This window comes from Pocillopora verrucosa, chromosome 4 (genome assembly GCF_036669915.1).
Source record: "Pocillopora verrucosa isolate sample1 chromosome 4, ASM3666991v2, whole genome shotgun sequence".
NCBI classification, from domain to species: domain Eukaryota; kingdom Metazoa; phylum Cnidaria; class Anthozoa; order Scleractinia; family Pocilloporidae; genus Pocillopora; species Pocillopora verrucosa.
Genome location: NC_089315.1, coordinates 6,380,433 through 6,396,541, shown reverse-complemented (window position 1 = coordinate 6,396,541; position 16,109 = coordinate 6,380,433). Strand labels below are relative to the sequence as shown.

The window sequence follows — 16,109 nt, the reverse complement described above, 5'->3', positions numbered from 1 at the left end:
GAAAACGCTCAGATGGGATCTAAAAGTGCGAACAAGGACCACGAGAAATTTGTGCGTGGCACCGGGCAACCGAAAGCTTCGTCGAAAAGTGGAATTATTTCTGAGGTCCAAAATTTCCGGTCGGAAACCAATCTCATCGAGAATCAACTGATCATGAACCAACCAATTCATTTAGATGGACATAATCGAGGGGTTCTCGAACTTAAACTGGTGGAGATGGAAAGCAAATTGACATATTACAAAGCCACTTAAAAACAACTGAAAAAAGGAAAAAGCAAGCCTTTAGAATATTTAAAGTCCAATTTCATTGAAAGAAACGACTTACTTCTTATAATCTGAGAAATACTGGGATCATAATTGCACTTCTCCTCTCAGAATATTTGAAGTGAAGCTCTAGTTACGGCAATGCAGTGTTGTGAAATAGCTTAGGTCGCCACTTGCGTCAAGCGTCATCGCTGACAGAATTTAAACTTTAATAAACCGTCCCAATTTTTTAGTCAGTTCTCCTTTCATTATATCTGTAGCACGGCATCCATGCAAATCTGTATTATGACCTTCTATATTTTAATCTTTTAGAAGTACAGAAGGTAGAAGTATGACGTTTTTACTTGGTAGACTCCGTGTCAGTGTCTATATTTATAATCATAATCTTGTAATTCCACGAGGATTGACCGTGAGTTAACGTAAAGGTCTTTCACGTAAATTAAGTAACACATTCTGACATGTAAAGGAGGCGATTTATGTTAAGAGCGTTTTATCGGATAACCATTTATTTTCTTTATTCTTTATATCAGTATAACAAATTTCTTATGCATATCGATGTTTTACTTGACAATGCCAAACTGACAGCTTAAAGAAGGCCACTATTAACAATTTCAAATTGCATTTCTAATTTTTTTTGTTTCTTATCTTTCAGAATCTTGTCTGATAACCCGTTGAAGAGTTTGCCATCTGAGATTTTCGCTACAAATACTAAATTTACTTGGCTGTAAGTTAATTTTTCCTCTATTAAGGGACATCAAACAATGTTTGTCTTTGTATTTTAAAACACATTAACCCACTATTACGTGTTTATAAATGTTTGGGTACCACTTTTAGTTTGAAAAACAAGAAAAGTTTCACTCTGATATTATGATTATACGCTGAGACTTACAGATCATATGACGACATTAGAAAGGCTTTAAGAAAAGAGTATAAAATAAAATAAATTGGACAATGACCCTCGTAGTTGACCTGTATTTCATACAACTGCAAAAACTGAGAAGCCCGAAGAAAAATTCAGGCTTCAACAAGATTCAAACCCGTGCCTCCCCAAACCAAGTGGGGTGCCTCAACCAACTGAGCTAAGACGCCATTCGTTGAGATCAGGGCACATTTTGGAGGGTTCTTCTTTCCCGTAGAGGAATGTTATCATATTTTTTGATGAAATAAATTTTGTGGATGAAAATCAAGCAAAGCAATGATCCCTGTAGGTAAGGTGCAATTGCACAACCGCGTCTGCAAAGATTAGTTTTGTACTTGATTTTCATCTGCAGGTCAAAGTGAAACTTATTTCTTAAGAAAATAGGATCAAAATACAAGACAAGATATCGCAAGAACTTTCGGAATCATGTGAGGAGGAAAATACGATGGTGTATTCGAGAATCAGAAAGATAACCTTTCTATATGTTTTCGGAGCAACAGATTCGGAAAGGAAACGGGGAACCACAAATTATCGTATGAACCGCCAAAAAAAAAAGAAAGCCTGCTCCAGTTCATCTATCGTGGGAAAAGGCCCGAAAGGTGGCCAGAGACTGATGTAGCTGGAGGATTGTTTCGAGGCCTTATGAGTAGCTTGTTTCTCCGTCAAAGGGTATATAACTGAGTTAGGATAAGCACGACAGACAAAACGTTGCTCGTCTTGACATGTACATGGCTGCACCATTTTGATTTCACGGTAAAATCTCAATAATAATCATTTTGAGTTGTCTACACAATCCTCAAGCTGCATTTCAAAACTGAGTTTATTCCACTAGTCATCTGGTTTATTACTTTATATGCATCCCAGCTCTGGCCTTTATTTAGTGTGCTAAATTTTCGTCAAATTCATAGGTACTTGTCTGAAATACAATTGCACACCCTACCTCCAGGAATCTTTGACAAGAATACACGGTTAAGGTTTCTGTAAGTAACCTCATTTTTTTCTGTCTGATCCGCGCTCCTAGATTCTTAGTGATGCAATGTTAGTGTTAATAAGATTGACAAAATTTGCAAATATTTCATTCATAATATGTAGCTATTTAAGTACAAAATAAATTCATCTTTAATTAACACTACTAGTAAACTTTCGCACCTGCAGAATAAGAACTCTAATCTCATACCAGCTGCACAACAGTTCTACAGCCCTCCAACTGCTTTTTGTTGTTGTCGTTGTTTTATTAAATTTATCAGATTATTCGTTTCGCTTTGTAAATCAAGAATTAATATCAAATATCATGAAGATCACATATCGACTGTTCCATTCTGGATCTTTGCCTAGGACTAACCGTTTATGAGATTCTGTTCTCTGTATAAAAGGCATCAAGAAGTGCCTTCATTAAATAAAAAGATCATTCCAATTGGCATCATTTACAAATTTCCATATCTATGTCAAATTTAATTATAATGTTATGTTGTAAAATGAGTAAACGGTGAAGTTAGCACAAACAACTCTTCGCTCAATGACAGTGAAGCCAACTTTTGCTTACAAGTCAAAACAACCGTAACTGTCTTCGACAACAGCCCTGAAAGGTTTCAGTAGTACCCCTATCTAAGCAGATAAACTTCTGGTGGATCTTTAAACTAATTGTCAGTTTTATATGGTAAATAACGCAGACGCCTGAATGACAACGACATGAAAGGGTTGAATGGAAGTGCCTTCAAAAACTTGACAATGCTAGAGGAACTGTAAGTTAATATATCAAGGGAGGGAGGGAAAACTGTTTTTGTAACGCAGCAGCATCCCCCTCTCTTACCGCCTTGTCTATACTTGTTTTTCAAATTAACTTTTTTCCTTTCTCTTTTCTTCCCTTCCACTCAGTGATCAAAAGACGATTCGGTAAATAACTGTTTTAATGAAAATAAACATATTTTACATACAGGTCACATATTTTTTTTTTTAATTTCAACACAGATGGTTGCAAGACAACAACTTCACTGAATTGCCTCCTAATTTATTCCAAGATCTAAAAAGCTTGAAAGAACTGTAAGTTATTTCATTCCAAGCTTTACCTTGTTTTAACTCAATGACTACATAAAGTGTTCCAACACTTAGTAAAATTTTCCTTTCTTTTGTTAAATCACTGCTAGTGTATTTTAACACAGATTCTGGTAGTATCATACTTTTCGTCCCTTTCTCTAATTAGAGCATATAGAAAGAAAATCTTTTCCAGTTGCAGATTATAAAATCTTTCCATCTGCACTTATAACACGTTTTAAAATTGAACCATCTAGAATTTTGTGTTTGTTGCTGAACTAACATTTCAGTGACAACGAACATACATACAACAATGAAATTCACGCATGTTATGAATATCAGAGTTGTTTTTATGGGTTATCTTTCTCTGTTTTGAACCATGTTGGCATATTTTCTTAGATCACGAGCTTAATGATTTCATTATTGATCCAAGAGGAAGCTATTGCCAGTGTTGGGGAAAAGAGTTCAGTATGCACGCAGATTTCAAGTTTTCAGCGGCCTTCAATTGCTTTTTTTCATAAATATTGACCAAACTAAATGAATGAAGTGACTCTTGAATATTCTCTCTACTGTAAGACAAAACATTGCATGTGTATCACTACGTACTTCTCTTTGTTCTTTGGTTGTTTCTGATGACCAGAATCTTTATGTATTTTTACCTGTAAATTTCAGTTTGCAGACTTAATGAAAATGCATTTTCTTGTTTCGTCATTCCTATCAGCTATCTGTCAAATAACAAGTTGAAGAGTCTACCAGACGGACTTTTTAACAGCCTTTCCAAGCTGACATATTTGTAAGTGAGTTAGTTATTTAACCAAAGAGATAATTGGACAGAAACAAATGATCATTCTTAAAATATTTTTTTAAAAGCGCAGCCATCATAGTTGAAACATCATGACGTTTTCCAGCTCGTATCTGCAAATCTTAATTGAAGTAGACGATGCTATCTTATGTATTTCTTGTGCTTCGGTTAGTAATGTTAAGTCACTTTGTGGTGTAAGAATTTAATAGCTTCTGATTAAATAGCAACCTTAACAATTCCCAGATTTCAGTTGGTAGCTCTAACATAAGCGAAATTTTAGTAACTGTGTAATAATTGTTTTCAGGGATTTATCAAACAATGAACTTGAAAATCTGCCAGCGTATGCTTTCAAAAACATAAGAGCGGTAAAATTTCTGTAAGTAAGATTGATATCGTCCCAAAATATTAAGAATTGTTTTAAAAGATTTTCTTGAAAATAACAGCACTTGGTGACTATAAAAGCTTCTCAGTGAATGACAACTTACATTGTAATAACTTCTGGAAGGCAAAGGTTGTTTTGTTTCCTTTTTATCCGAGTTGACAATATCTAAGAATTTGTTGTATTGCCACATCCCTGGCACTAATTTTGTAATTTGTAACAGAGAGTGAACTTGAGAGTTTTCGAGCTTAATCTTGAGATCATTATAGATAACTCTAATGTGTTCTTTGAAGATTAAGATATAAAGACTGGGAGCTATTTTACTGGAAAACGTTGCCATTCCCTGCCTTAACCGCAAATCTTACAAAAAAAAAGTAGAGCTAAAGATATCACTACACATTTCATTCTAAAGTGCACATAATGCTTTCTTCAGGAAAATGGAGTACAACAAAATTAAGAAGCTTCATGAAGATCAGTTCCAGGGCTTGGTGGAGCTATTAGATTTGTAAGTGCATTTAGAGTTTAAACCATTTTCCATAATGACCTGAATCTCAAACCGTATTTTTTACTGTTACCTCCGTCATTGCTCAAATAAAATTTGCCTTACCCAATCATATTATGTTACTGCACTTTAATATCTCCTTATCCGTTTCCTTTGTTTAAGATATCTCTCGGAGAACAAAATCGAGGCTCTGCCTGATAAAATTTTCAAGGGCGTTAAAAAGCTCAGATCTCTGTAAGTACAGTTAATCACATACAAAACATTCCAGAATATTTGAAGTGATAGAATGAATATGATATCAGCGTTCAAAATCTGAGATTTTTGCCTAAAATTTACCACGATGTAGAACAGGGGTGGTGCCAGTTATCTTCCTCAACAAAGCAATGTTTTTTTAATTTATATTGCACTAAAAATGTGCCTTTATATAACATACTTTTGGTGCACCTAGGTGGATATTATGAAAAAGCGGAAACAATTATTGTGGAGATCTATGTAGTCTTAACTGAAATTCCATGAGAATTTATTAGAATGAGGAATGTGACTGCTGCAAGTCCCCGTTTTGGTGTTAGTTGTAAATAGTTACGTTCTTCGTTTCAGGAATATCTTCGGCAATAGGATACAAAACGTTACCAGCACGACTTTCAACTATGCCCACGAATTGCGAATGTTGTAAGTTTACTGCAAATGACAGATGTTTATCTAGGCAACTAAACTTAGTTGCATATATTGAAATCAGATGACATTCTTTTGATTTCGTTTTGTCAAGGAAAAGACTCGTGCAAAGTAATTTTGGAAAATAACAAATATATACTAAAGGAATTTTTCCCTGGAAGAGTCCGGAAAGAGGCTTTTGTACAGCGAACGACCTCAACCGAATGGGCTGCCACGTCCATAAAATCAGTAGCCATCAAAAATTTCCAAAAAAGCAAGACGAGACTTATCTTAGGCTAAATGACTACTTTTGAAAGAATCTTTGAGAAAACATCAAACTAAGATCCTTAGCTAGGTTCCTGATTTTGTCTTTTTGGACAGTCAATTTGAACATTAACATTAACTTAATGAATCTTATTATTGAAATTCAATTTTTTAGGTTATTTATGTTATAAACCAACTTAAAATTCACATTATGATTATTTTAAATCACAGGTTCATGCATTACAACCTGATGGCCGAGCTCCCCAAAGGCTTTTTCAAGCATTTGACGCACATCATCAGAGTGTAAGATTCCATGACGATCCTTTCCTTCACTCAGCCCTTCAAACAATTATTTTAATAATAGTCTATGTTATTAATCAATTAATGATTATTAAGGGATTTCAATGATGCAATGATAGTGTTATTTCTTCTTTTTTTTTCTTCTTTTTTCGAATTCCAGAACTTTGGACACCAACCTGATGTGCTGCCATCTCGATCTTTTCAGGCAGGATGCTGATTGCGAATACTCCTTCAATGACAATTTCGCAAGCTGCCACTCCATGTTCCGCCACCATGCTCCAAGGAGAACTCTTTGGATTGTCTGTCTTCTCTCGTTGCTAGGGTCTTTATTCGTAGTTGGGTGGCAGTATTTCTACCCTGATAACAATGTGGTCCAGTCTATCATGTTGGTGAATCTGGGTGTATCTGACGGCATCATGGGTATATACCTTATCATTATAGGTATAAAAGACCTGCAATGGTCAGGGGAATACTACCTGCATGACTATGAGTGGCGCACCGGTTGGTTTTGCCATTTCAATGGTGCCATGTCTGTCTTTTCAAGTGAAGTGTCAGTGATGATGATTTCTCTGATCGCATTGGACAGACTCAAGAACATCGTGTTTCCTTACACCTTTGCAAAAATTACCCCATGGCAGACCCGTATAATGTGTGTGGTTATCTGGCTGGTGGGAGGCGTTATGGCATTCCTTCCCTTGTCCGGAATGCACTATTTCAGTGAGAGGTATTATGGCAATAATGTAGTGTGCCTGCCCCTGCAGCTTTCCCCTGAATTACAAGAAGGCTGGGAATACTCCACTTCCATCTTTATCGCTTTGAATTTTTCCCTATTCATCTTCATCATGGTTGCCTATGTTGCCATCTTGTGGAAATCATGGTCGTCAAGCAGACGGCTTGGTGCACATGGAACTGTTCGTGAAATACGAGCAAGAGCACAAAGTGCACAAGCTAAAAGAGAAAGAGCACTTGCCAAAAGAGTCTTCTTCATTATTCTGACCGATTTCTTGTGTTGGATGCCAATCATTGCTATCGGCATCCGGTCCCACGTCGAGAAAACATTTGATCCTCCTGGTGATCTGGCAGTGTGGATTGCAGTGTTTGCTCTGCCGATCAATTCAGCTATCAACCCATTGCTGTATACGCTTTCTACTCCGCAGGTAACATGTTTTTTTTTGTTTCTTTGGAATAGCACCTACCGTTATGTTCAAATTTGGTTTCGTGTCAGAGGAAGCTGGCAACCTAATTTTGTAATTGTAACGATTGACATACAAAACAAGCATGAAAAGTAAATGATCGGACAGATTTTTTAGCATCTCCACCGTCGACTTTAACCATAGAGACCAGCGTGACTTCTAAATACGTTACTTGAAAGTCTTTTATACGTAAGCTATTCAATATATTTTGAATGTCTAGGTTCAGCCTGTGTTGAAAGCAAAACTGAGTAAGCTGTGGTCCAATTTTCGATCTATTTTCAGCAGAGCACAAAATCAAGAAGGTACAGTTTTAAGCTCCATTGAAAAGTACCATGATAACAATAACTATATTCCAAACCTTGAAATAAACAAACTTTAACTTTCATCGAATTGAGTATGAGCAACCCAGTTTTCTTTAATTAATTAATATGTAATTTTTAATCCCAAGGCTTTCAAGGGAGGTGGGGGGGGGGGGGGGGGAAGAGAGTAGAACTGGTATGAAATCGTGGAAAACACACGTATTTTTTAATTTTTTCGAATAAGAAACTGAGCAAATTATTGAAACCACAAAGGTACAACTGATAATAGGTAAAGTTGTAGCAGACGTAAAAGAGGAAACAGGAGTGATTCTAAATAGAGAGGGGATCAATGTATTAAATCATCAATTTTAATGATTGAAATCATGCTTTCAGTTTGATTTTTGAGGGTTAGTCTCTCTAAAATTATATATTAGAGAACATTGAGACAAATGGTATGACAAATTCAAAGTATGAATTGCTATACTTCTGTTCTAAATCATAAAGTCGAGATTCTGAATTGTAGAATGCTTTTTTTATATATATATAAACCTGACGATGGTCATTAATTTTTTACTGGTGTTACTTTTTTTATCTAAAAGAAGCAGATAATGATCAGCAGGGACAGATTGGAAATGGAGATGAGCATGCTAACGTCCAAGAGGGTAAAAATAGAATGCTTCTTAGTGTAGTCACATACGAAATATCTTCTCCACGCCTTTGTAGGGTTCTCTGTATGATACTTTTCTTTCCTTTCTCTTTTCTATACTTAATTCCTTTTTTTAATTTTCTTTCTCGTAGGAGAGCAAATTGAAATGCAGGTATTGGAACACAACGAAATCCCAGGAGTGGAAGCCCCTGAATTGCCTGCACCGCAACCAGGTCAGTTAATAAATATACGAGTTTTGACGCTAACGATAAAGCTGTAATTGACTTTGCAATCCAACTCTCTTGGGAGGTATGTATAGTTTAATCAATTAACCTAGCAAATATAAGTTCTCTCAAATTGAAATACCTATAGAAACCATAACATTCCTTTTCTGCTCTGATAATTTCTGTTTGTGCATTTTAAGAAAGTATAGATACTTAATTTCTGTTTTTCATTTTTTTTCCCGTAGGAGAGAAAATTGAAATGCGGGTATTGGAACACAACGAAACCCCAGGAGTGGAGGCCCCTGAATTGCCTGCACCACAACCAGGTCAGTTAACAAATATACGAGTTTTGATGCAAACAATAAAGCTTTAATTGATTTTTCCATCCAAAACTCTTGGCAATTATCTATAGTTTAATCAATTAGGCTAGCAAATATTAGCTCTCTCAAATTGAAATACCTATAGAAACCATAGCATTCCTTTTCTGCTCTGATAATTTCTGTAGGTGCATTTTAAGAAAGGATAGATACTTAATTCCTTTTTTTCATTTTCTTTCCCGTAGGAGAGCAAATTGAAATGCAGGTATTGGAACACAACGAAATCCCAGAAGTGGAAGTCCCTGAATTGCCTGCACCGCAACCAGGTCAGTTAATAAATATAAGAGTTTTGATGCTAACGATAAAGCTGTATTTGACTTTACAATCCAACTCTCTTGGCAGGTATGTATAGTTTAATCAATTAACCTAACAAATATTAGTTCTCTCAAATTGAAATACCTATAGAAACTGTAGCATTCCTTTTCTGATCTGATAATTTCTGTAGGTGCATTTTGAGAAAGGATAGATTAAGGAATGGTTTCCCATGTGACAATAATGGGACGAAATTAGGTTATATTACTTTTGGTTGATAAGTTACCTCCAGACATTCTGGTGATAAATTTCCATATGCACTTTTTAAGACCTCCACTCAAGAGATCCCCATTCCTTTACATTGGTAACCTGTACAGTGTATTATGGACGGAAGATACCATCGTCTCCCATATGACACGGTTGTAGTTAATAAATGATACATATATATTGACAATGATCTTTCATTGTTTCCAGTTTTCAGTTATATTGTATGAAGAATAACTTAAAGATAATTCTTTGCTCTGTTGACAGCAATTGAACAAGCCTGTGGAGGGGATGCGAATCCATCTTCCTCAGGTAAAAATTCATTTATGAAAGAAATATAAAAAGAAGGCGTTTAAGAGAAGTACTAGTACTGCAAAAGTCACAGTTGCCCAATGTGACTTCAACTGCAAATTACTTTTTACAAACGGTCATAGGAATCGCCAAAATGAAAAAAGGTAATGCGTCTTAACAGCTGTATTTGGCAGAGGTATTATTTCAGCAACTATTTTCATTCGCCCAAATTAACTTGCAGATTTAAATGTGAGCTTTGTAACTCAGTGTTATTTCATAAATAAATAAATAATTGAATACATCTGAAATTCTGACGTACCTAAAATAAAATTTGTAGAGATATTTATTGCAGAATAAAACATGAACCATAAGTATCATGAAACATTTTACTCTACTTGTTCCTTAAAACAGATTATCAGGAGGATTTTGACATCAGACCACCCACTACAAAGACTGTGGAAGGTAAACACCTTTTCCATTTTCATTTCATTTTTTTTTCGGAAATTTCGTAACTCTAAAAAAAAACAGCGAATGGTGGCTGGTGCTATCAAGCTGGCGCACTTGGTATACTTGATTGCATGGTTTTCTATGTCACACCAATAAGATTGGGGTTATGATGTCAACGTTTAATCACCAATCAAATCACGATTCTAAGTCTGTCACATGAAAAAATTTACGAGAGCAGCTTGTCGGTCTCTATTTCCGGTAAGGTACAAAACCCTTTCTCAGTTACTAAACCTAATGGGTAGATGAATTTAAAAAAGCCTTATTGGAAAGTTTGTTGTCGTCAAATACTTAACACTTAAATGTAACTAACGTAATTTTTAATAATAAATCTGATTTCACACAGCTGGTAAATCTGAGGAGCAGGTGGAGGTTGAAGAGATTTCAGTGCCCAGTAACAAAGGTAAAGGAGATAATGGTTTTTGATTGGTCACTAAAGGGATTAAGGCATTTTATGAGTAATGAAAACATCTCTTTTACCTTGGTAGTCACTGGAACAATTGTAGTGTGGAAATTGGTGAACCATTAATGATTTTAACTCCTAAGTACAAAGACAAAATTTAATGACTGTATACTAAATTTTTTCGTACCAAAAAAATCATCTTCTAAAGGAGCTAAAATAGCTGAAGAAGAAGAGAAGGCGCCTGAGCCTGACATGGATGTCGCAAAGGAAGGTAACATTTTTATAAATCAGAAGAGATAAATTCAAATTGGTCCACACATGCCTTATTAGGTGATGCATAATCAGTCCACTCAATTGGCTAAAGATCACTTGAAGTGCTTAGTCCAAAGGTCGTGGTTCATATCGGGAGGCGACTTCATTGAGAAAAAACAAAAAAACGACACCACTTGGGCATTATTATACCTCCTCGTAACGAAGAGCCATTCCTTTTTATACAATGCTAAAATCAAACATTTATGAATTTATGAAGCCGTTTTACTACTTTGTTTGTTTGGGTTTTTTATGGATACAGAAATAATTTTCCCAGATACAGAAAACATAGCCGCCTCTTACCCCAGCTCATTGAATGGACATGGTTACTTTGATGTTGTGTACCTCAGTTTTCAAAACGCCTCAACACAGACATGCAAAAATTTAATGAGCTTTGATAAGTGGCAGCCCTCTTTTCTGTGTTTGTGAAAATTAGTATTCTATAGCTTAAAAGAAAATGAGTGCATTGTATTTCAATCTCTTTTCGTATTCCATCCAGGGGAAGAAGAGGTGTTTGATACCAGACTTTAGTTCTTTGTTTTCGAACCAAGGTAAATGCTTATTACGTCTGCTTTAATACTGAATACCGCGGACTAAAGGGTTGTGGAAAACAAATCCCTCTAAAGAAATTGTTTTTTTTTTGTTGCATGCATCTTTCTAATCTTATAGAATACGTGTAATATTTGAGATGTAGGGTGAACTCTATGCTAAATTTTTAAAATCCTTGGCTTATTCAAACCAATTTCAAATTTGAGCTTTCAACGCAATTGTATTGATTGAAGTTATTGGAGATGAAGAAGGAAGTCTGTTTTTTTTTTATTGCTATAATATGCTGTTTGTCTTTTTTCAAAGTCACTTGCGAATTTTTTTCAGCTATCCCCTTCATTGTTGGCAGTAAGGGTACCAAAACATTTTCAAATTGATCAATTTTTTTCTCTGCTTTTGTTGATGTATGATTTGAAAAATTATAATAAAAAAAAAACTTCTGGGTGGCAAGTACGCCGCACTGGTGAGTGCTCTCTCTGTATATGCTTGTATATTCATATCTGCCTTCTGTCCTTAAAGCACTGACCAGCTTACTCACTGACAGTCTGGTCACTTGACTTTCTGACTAACTGGCCGGTAAGCCGTCAAATTGAATTGACTACCTGAGCTATGATTACTGGCTGACTGACAGAAAGGCTGATTATCTGCCTGACTGTTTTCCGGACTCTCCACCTGGCCAGTGGGCATGGTTATTACTAACTGGATTAAATTATGGCTGCAATACACTTCAATGCTGACATGTAAAAAATTAAATGCTTGACTGACTGATTGTCGGGTCAGTAGATCAAACAAACAACTAATCGATTACTAACTTTTGCATTCATTGACTAGCATGCTTTTTTCTTTTGCGTCTGACAGTCTACAAGAGCCAAAAACATTGCCATCAGTATGGAGACTGCGAGTACTGGAGAAAAACTAGAAAAAGTTCAAAGAAAAGGGAAAAAATAATTCTAGTAATCAATACGTATGGTCGTGTGGTAACATCTTATTAAAAAAAAATCTGCTTTTTAATCCCTTTTTTTTAAATTTAATTTTAACAATAATTAGTAATTAAGTATAGTTATGGTAATTATGGTATATTATGGTAATTAAGTATAGTTGGAGTGGAACATATTGTGCTCTATCTGAGTAGGCGTGTAGTGGTAGTTCATCTTTCTTTTGTTTTTTTTTTCCCGTTTTTGGTTTGTTTTTGTAACATGTACATCTACCTGACACTTTAAGTCTGTTAGTTTTAGCGTAGGCGTGTAGTGGTAGTTCATCTTACTTTTGTTTTTTTTTTTCCCGTTTTTGGTTTGTTTTTGTAACATGTACATCTACCTGACACTTTAAGTCTGTTAGTTTTAGCGTATTTCTAAAGACCATGATTGCTACACCGCAGTTAAGTCGGATGGCTCAAAACGGAGTACAACAATATCAGGGGTGTAGCCAGCCTAGAGTCCTGTACCATTAAATTTTATCATATCGCTCTTGCAAATTTTGAAACAAAAATTGAACTTTCTCAGGGTATAAGCCCACGACAAGTCGAAAAGCTGGCTATAGTCCTGATGTGATAAGATATTCTATTCTGCATGCTGATCTTTCCATCATTAAATAAAATATAGCTGAGTAACTGTTTTGATTAGGAATGCCTCACTGGTTTTAAAAGTAATGTTTAAGCTCATTTCCATGGAAAATGTTAAGTTTATTCGGAGTTTACTCATAGTTTAGAGGGGATTCGATGTCCCAGAAGAACTTTCTTGTAGAGTTCCTAATATAGAAAAGAGCATAGAAGGTTAATAATGTGATAAAAATAGAAAACTAACGAGCTTTAAAAAGAATTATCAGATATTAATCTGCACAACAACTATTTAGATAATTCATTTCTAGGTTTTGTTTAAACACGAAAAATCATCTAAAATTTGACAAGAAAAACTTAGACAAATGCACGGGTTGAGGACGTCCACTTACTAGATATTTGATGGTACGCTGGTAATCTAAATAGTTCATTTCTCATCCGCGAGCATTAAAGTCATAAGGAGTTAAAGTGACGTTAATTTTGGGTTGTATATTAAATTAAAGAACTTAGACTTGCGGTTAAGATTTCCGCAGCTAGTAGACATTAGGCGGTACAGTAACAATCTGAATAGTTCGAACATTACTACAACTCGTCCGGCGAGTATTCAGAGTACGTGTCGAGTTGTTTAATTTCGTTAGTATCTCTAGCTGAAAAAAAAAAGGTAAAAATGTCACCCAAAAAAAGAGAAACAATTACTGGATAAGACGTCATGCATTAGAGATTTAACAATATATTGAATGACCTAACTAGCTCATTTCTAGAATTTTTATAACTCGTATGAGAGCATAATGATAGCTAAAAGGTAGAGTGACGTCTATTTTCGTTATATAACTACTTTCTTTATGAACGCAAATTCCTTAAAAAAGAAATTAGAAAGATGTTGTGGTAACAAGTAACAAGTCAGATATAGGATATTAATTGGTATAACAACAATCTGATAGTTCACTTCCACAACAAGCTTGCGAGTACTTTGCATGCAAACTACGTTTAGAATTGTTAGAGGAAATAGACAAGGTCAGAGTTCGTTTGTTAGAGGTTTTTATAGAATGAAAATAATTTAAATAGGTCCTGTCTTAGAGTTTTTATAACTCGTTTGCGAGAATTATAGTCAATAGTGACCTCTGTCATGGCTTAAGCCTGCCTCTTTACATAATTCACATTATTATTAACATTAACCTGAAAATCGACAAAAAAAGAAAAAAGGTCTAAGAATACCACAAACTTAGATATTTAGTAGTGTTTTTAAATCTAATTTTGTAGCCCATTTCTAGATTTTTTTAACTCACAACGAGAATTCTAGTTCATTGTAGTATGTGGTATTTTTTTTTAACTTTGTTCAAAGTGATCATTAACATGGCTTCTACAGTAAGAATAACTTGAATGTGTGAGTGGCTTTTTGAGGGAAGTAACACCGAGTTACGAAGAAGGGTTCCAGATCTACTGTAAATCGTTAACGAAGACTTCAATAAAACATCTTTATGACCTTGCACATGAGTCCGTTCTCAGTTTACCCTATCAAGGTTTCTAAGTCACGCTTCGGGTTCATCCACAGTGTGGATTATGTGCCACAATGACCTGTGACAAGTAAACTGATACAAAATTGCTTTCTGTATCTCTCATAATGTTGAATTTTTCGTTTTAATGAATTATTCAGTCTGAATTTTTCCCAGAAACTGAGCTGTTTTCTTTTAAAACCATAATGTATCTTCTTGACGCGACTCTCTTAGAGGTTTTTGGTTATACCCGATGTAAAAAAAGGGGTAACAAATATATATTTCCGGGAGGTTAGGAAACATTTTTAAGCTTTACATTTCTATCCTAAGACTTCCACCAAAGGTGGGTGGGAGTGACGGTTAGCATTTAAAAAACCCTCAGATATGAAATCTTTTCTGCACTGTGATTGGTTTAGAAGTCTGGCACCACCCTTTGTTCTGCCTTTTAGGGTGTTGACTCGTTATGAATTATAGTCCTTAGTGACTGCTTGTGATATTTCCTTCTTGTCAACCGCTGAGCGAACTTAAGAAATTCAATAATTTGCCATTGCGGTTAAATTTACTAGGGGACTAGAATTTACGCTCCAAAGTTATATTTCCAGTGAAGGACTCGAAGGTGTAACATGTAGAGATACACAGCTAATTATGACCACACTTGACAAAGACCTTCAGTTAAACCTGAGTAAATCGAGCCACAAACCTGAGTGAAACTAACTTAACTTAAATAACTTAACGTCTGTACAACCCACTAGAAGCAAACCGGAAAATTTTCCCCTCCATTCTACACTCTTCCTCGTGCTACACAGCTAACCTTGCCTCTGGAAGTCTGACACAGTGAGGACGAGCATAAACTTGGGGTAAGTGAGAGAAAAATCTAATTAGAATGAAGGAAGGTGTCATACCTTCCCAGAACCTCGCCGATTTTTGCTCGCTCTCTTTTACTCTTCTCTCCTCTTACCGCGAGCCTATCACCAGCTATGCCTTTAACGACGAAAAAAAGAGGTTTTCTCACAAATTTAATTCACGCGGATCACATCTACATGAACTGATCATTTTATAAAATGAAACAAATGGAGAAAAGGTAAATCAATAGAAGGCGTTCATGCATATTAGCTTGTTAATGAATATTTCTGCAGTTAAACCACTTTTTACATATAATTACAAATACAACAACATTCTTTTGAAATATACTCGAACTTATATTATCTTCAAATTCACCGGTGTCTTCTGTAAAAACTCCATTGACGGGACAAGCTAAGCTTTCAACTCCACCTCGAGACAGAGATTTCAACATTTTAGTTCGCACCTTTGATATACGATTGTGGAACACCAGGGTACGCGTATCGTCGACTCTCAAGTGTTTTCATTCCTATCTGAAATTGCGTTAGTAAATCGTATTCTTCTCACTTTTTTCTTAAGCATGAAATCTTTAATAAACTGCGATTCGTCTAGAAATCTCGCGCCACCCTTTTTTTCCTACATACGACTATGGAATACCAGGTTACGAGTTTGGTTCGTTAGCGCGTAGCGTCTACTACAACGCCTTTGCGCATTTACGGGCGGAACGGGGAAAGACAGAATGTGGCCGAGACTAGTTCAGAATCATTATATACCACTTCGATAAACAAATCATGGCCGGTG

The 16,109-nt window shown here is 35.6% G+C and overlaps 1 protein-coding gene and 1 long non-coding RNA gene across 2 annotated transcripts; both read left to right on the top strand.

The window, feature by feature from the left end:
* The first annotated feature begins 6,062 nt into the window (after positions 1–6,062).
* On the top strand, positions 6,063–10,588 carry LOC136280271 (G-protein coupled receptor GRL101-like). The gene is made up of 10 exons (XM_066165257.1): positions 6,063–6,115; positions 6,273–7,269; positions 7,526–7,607; positions 8,204–8,266; positions 8,403–8,483; positions 8,720–8,800; positions 9,037–9,117; positions 9,635–9,679; positions 10,070–10,120; positions 10,509–10,588. The coding sequence occupies exons 1-10, from the start codon at positions 6,063–6,065 to the stop codon at positions 10,586–10,588; spliced, it is 1,614 nt and encodes a 537-aa protein (XP_066021354.1).
* Positions 10,589–10,769: 181 nt separating this feature from the next.
* LOC136280086 (uncharacterized) lies at positions 10,770–12,394 on the top strand. The gene is made up of 3 exons (XR_010717123.1): positions 10,770–10,836; positions 11,374–11,425; positions 12,279–12,394. It is a non-coding gene; the product is annotated as an uncharacterized lncRNA (long non-coding RNA).
* The last annotated feature ends 3,715 nt before the right edge of the window (positions 12,395–16,109 follow it).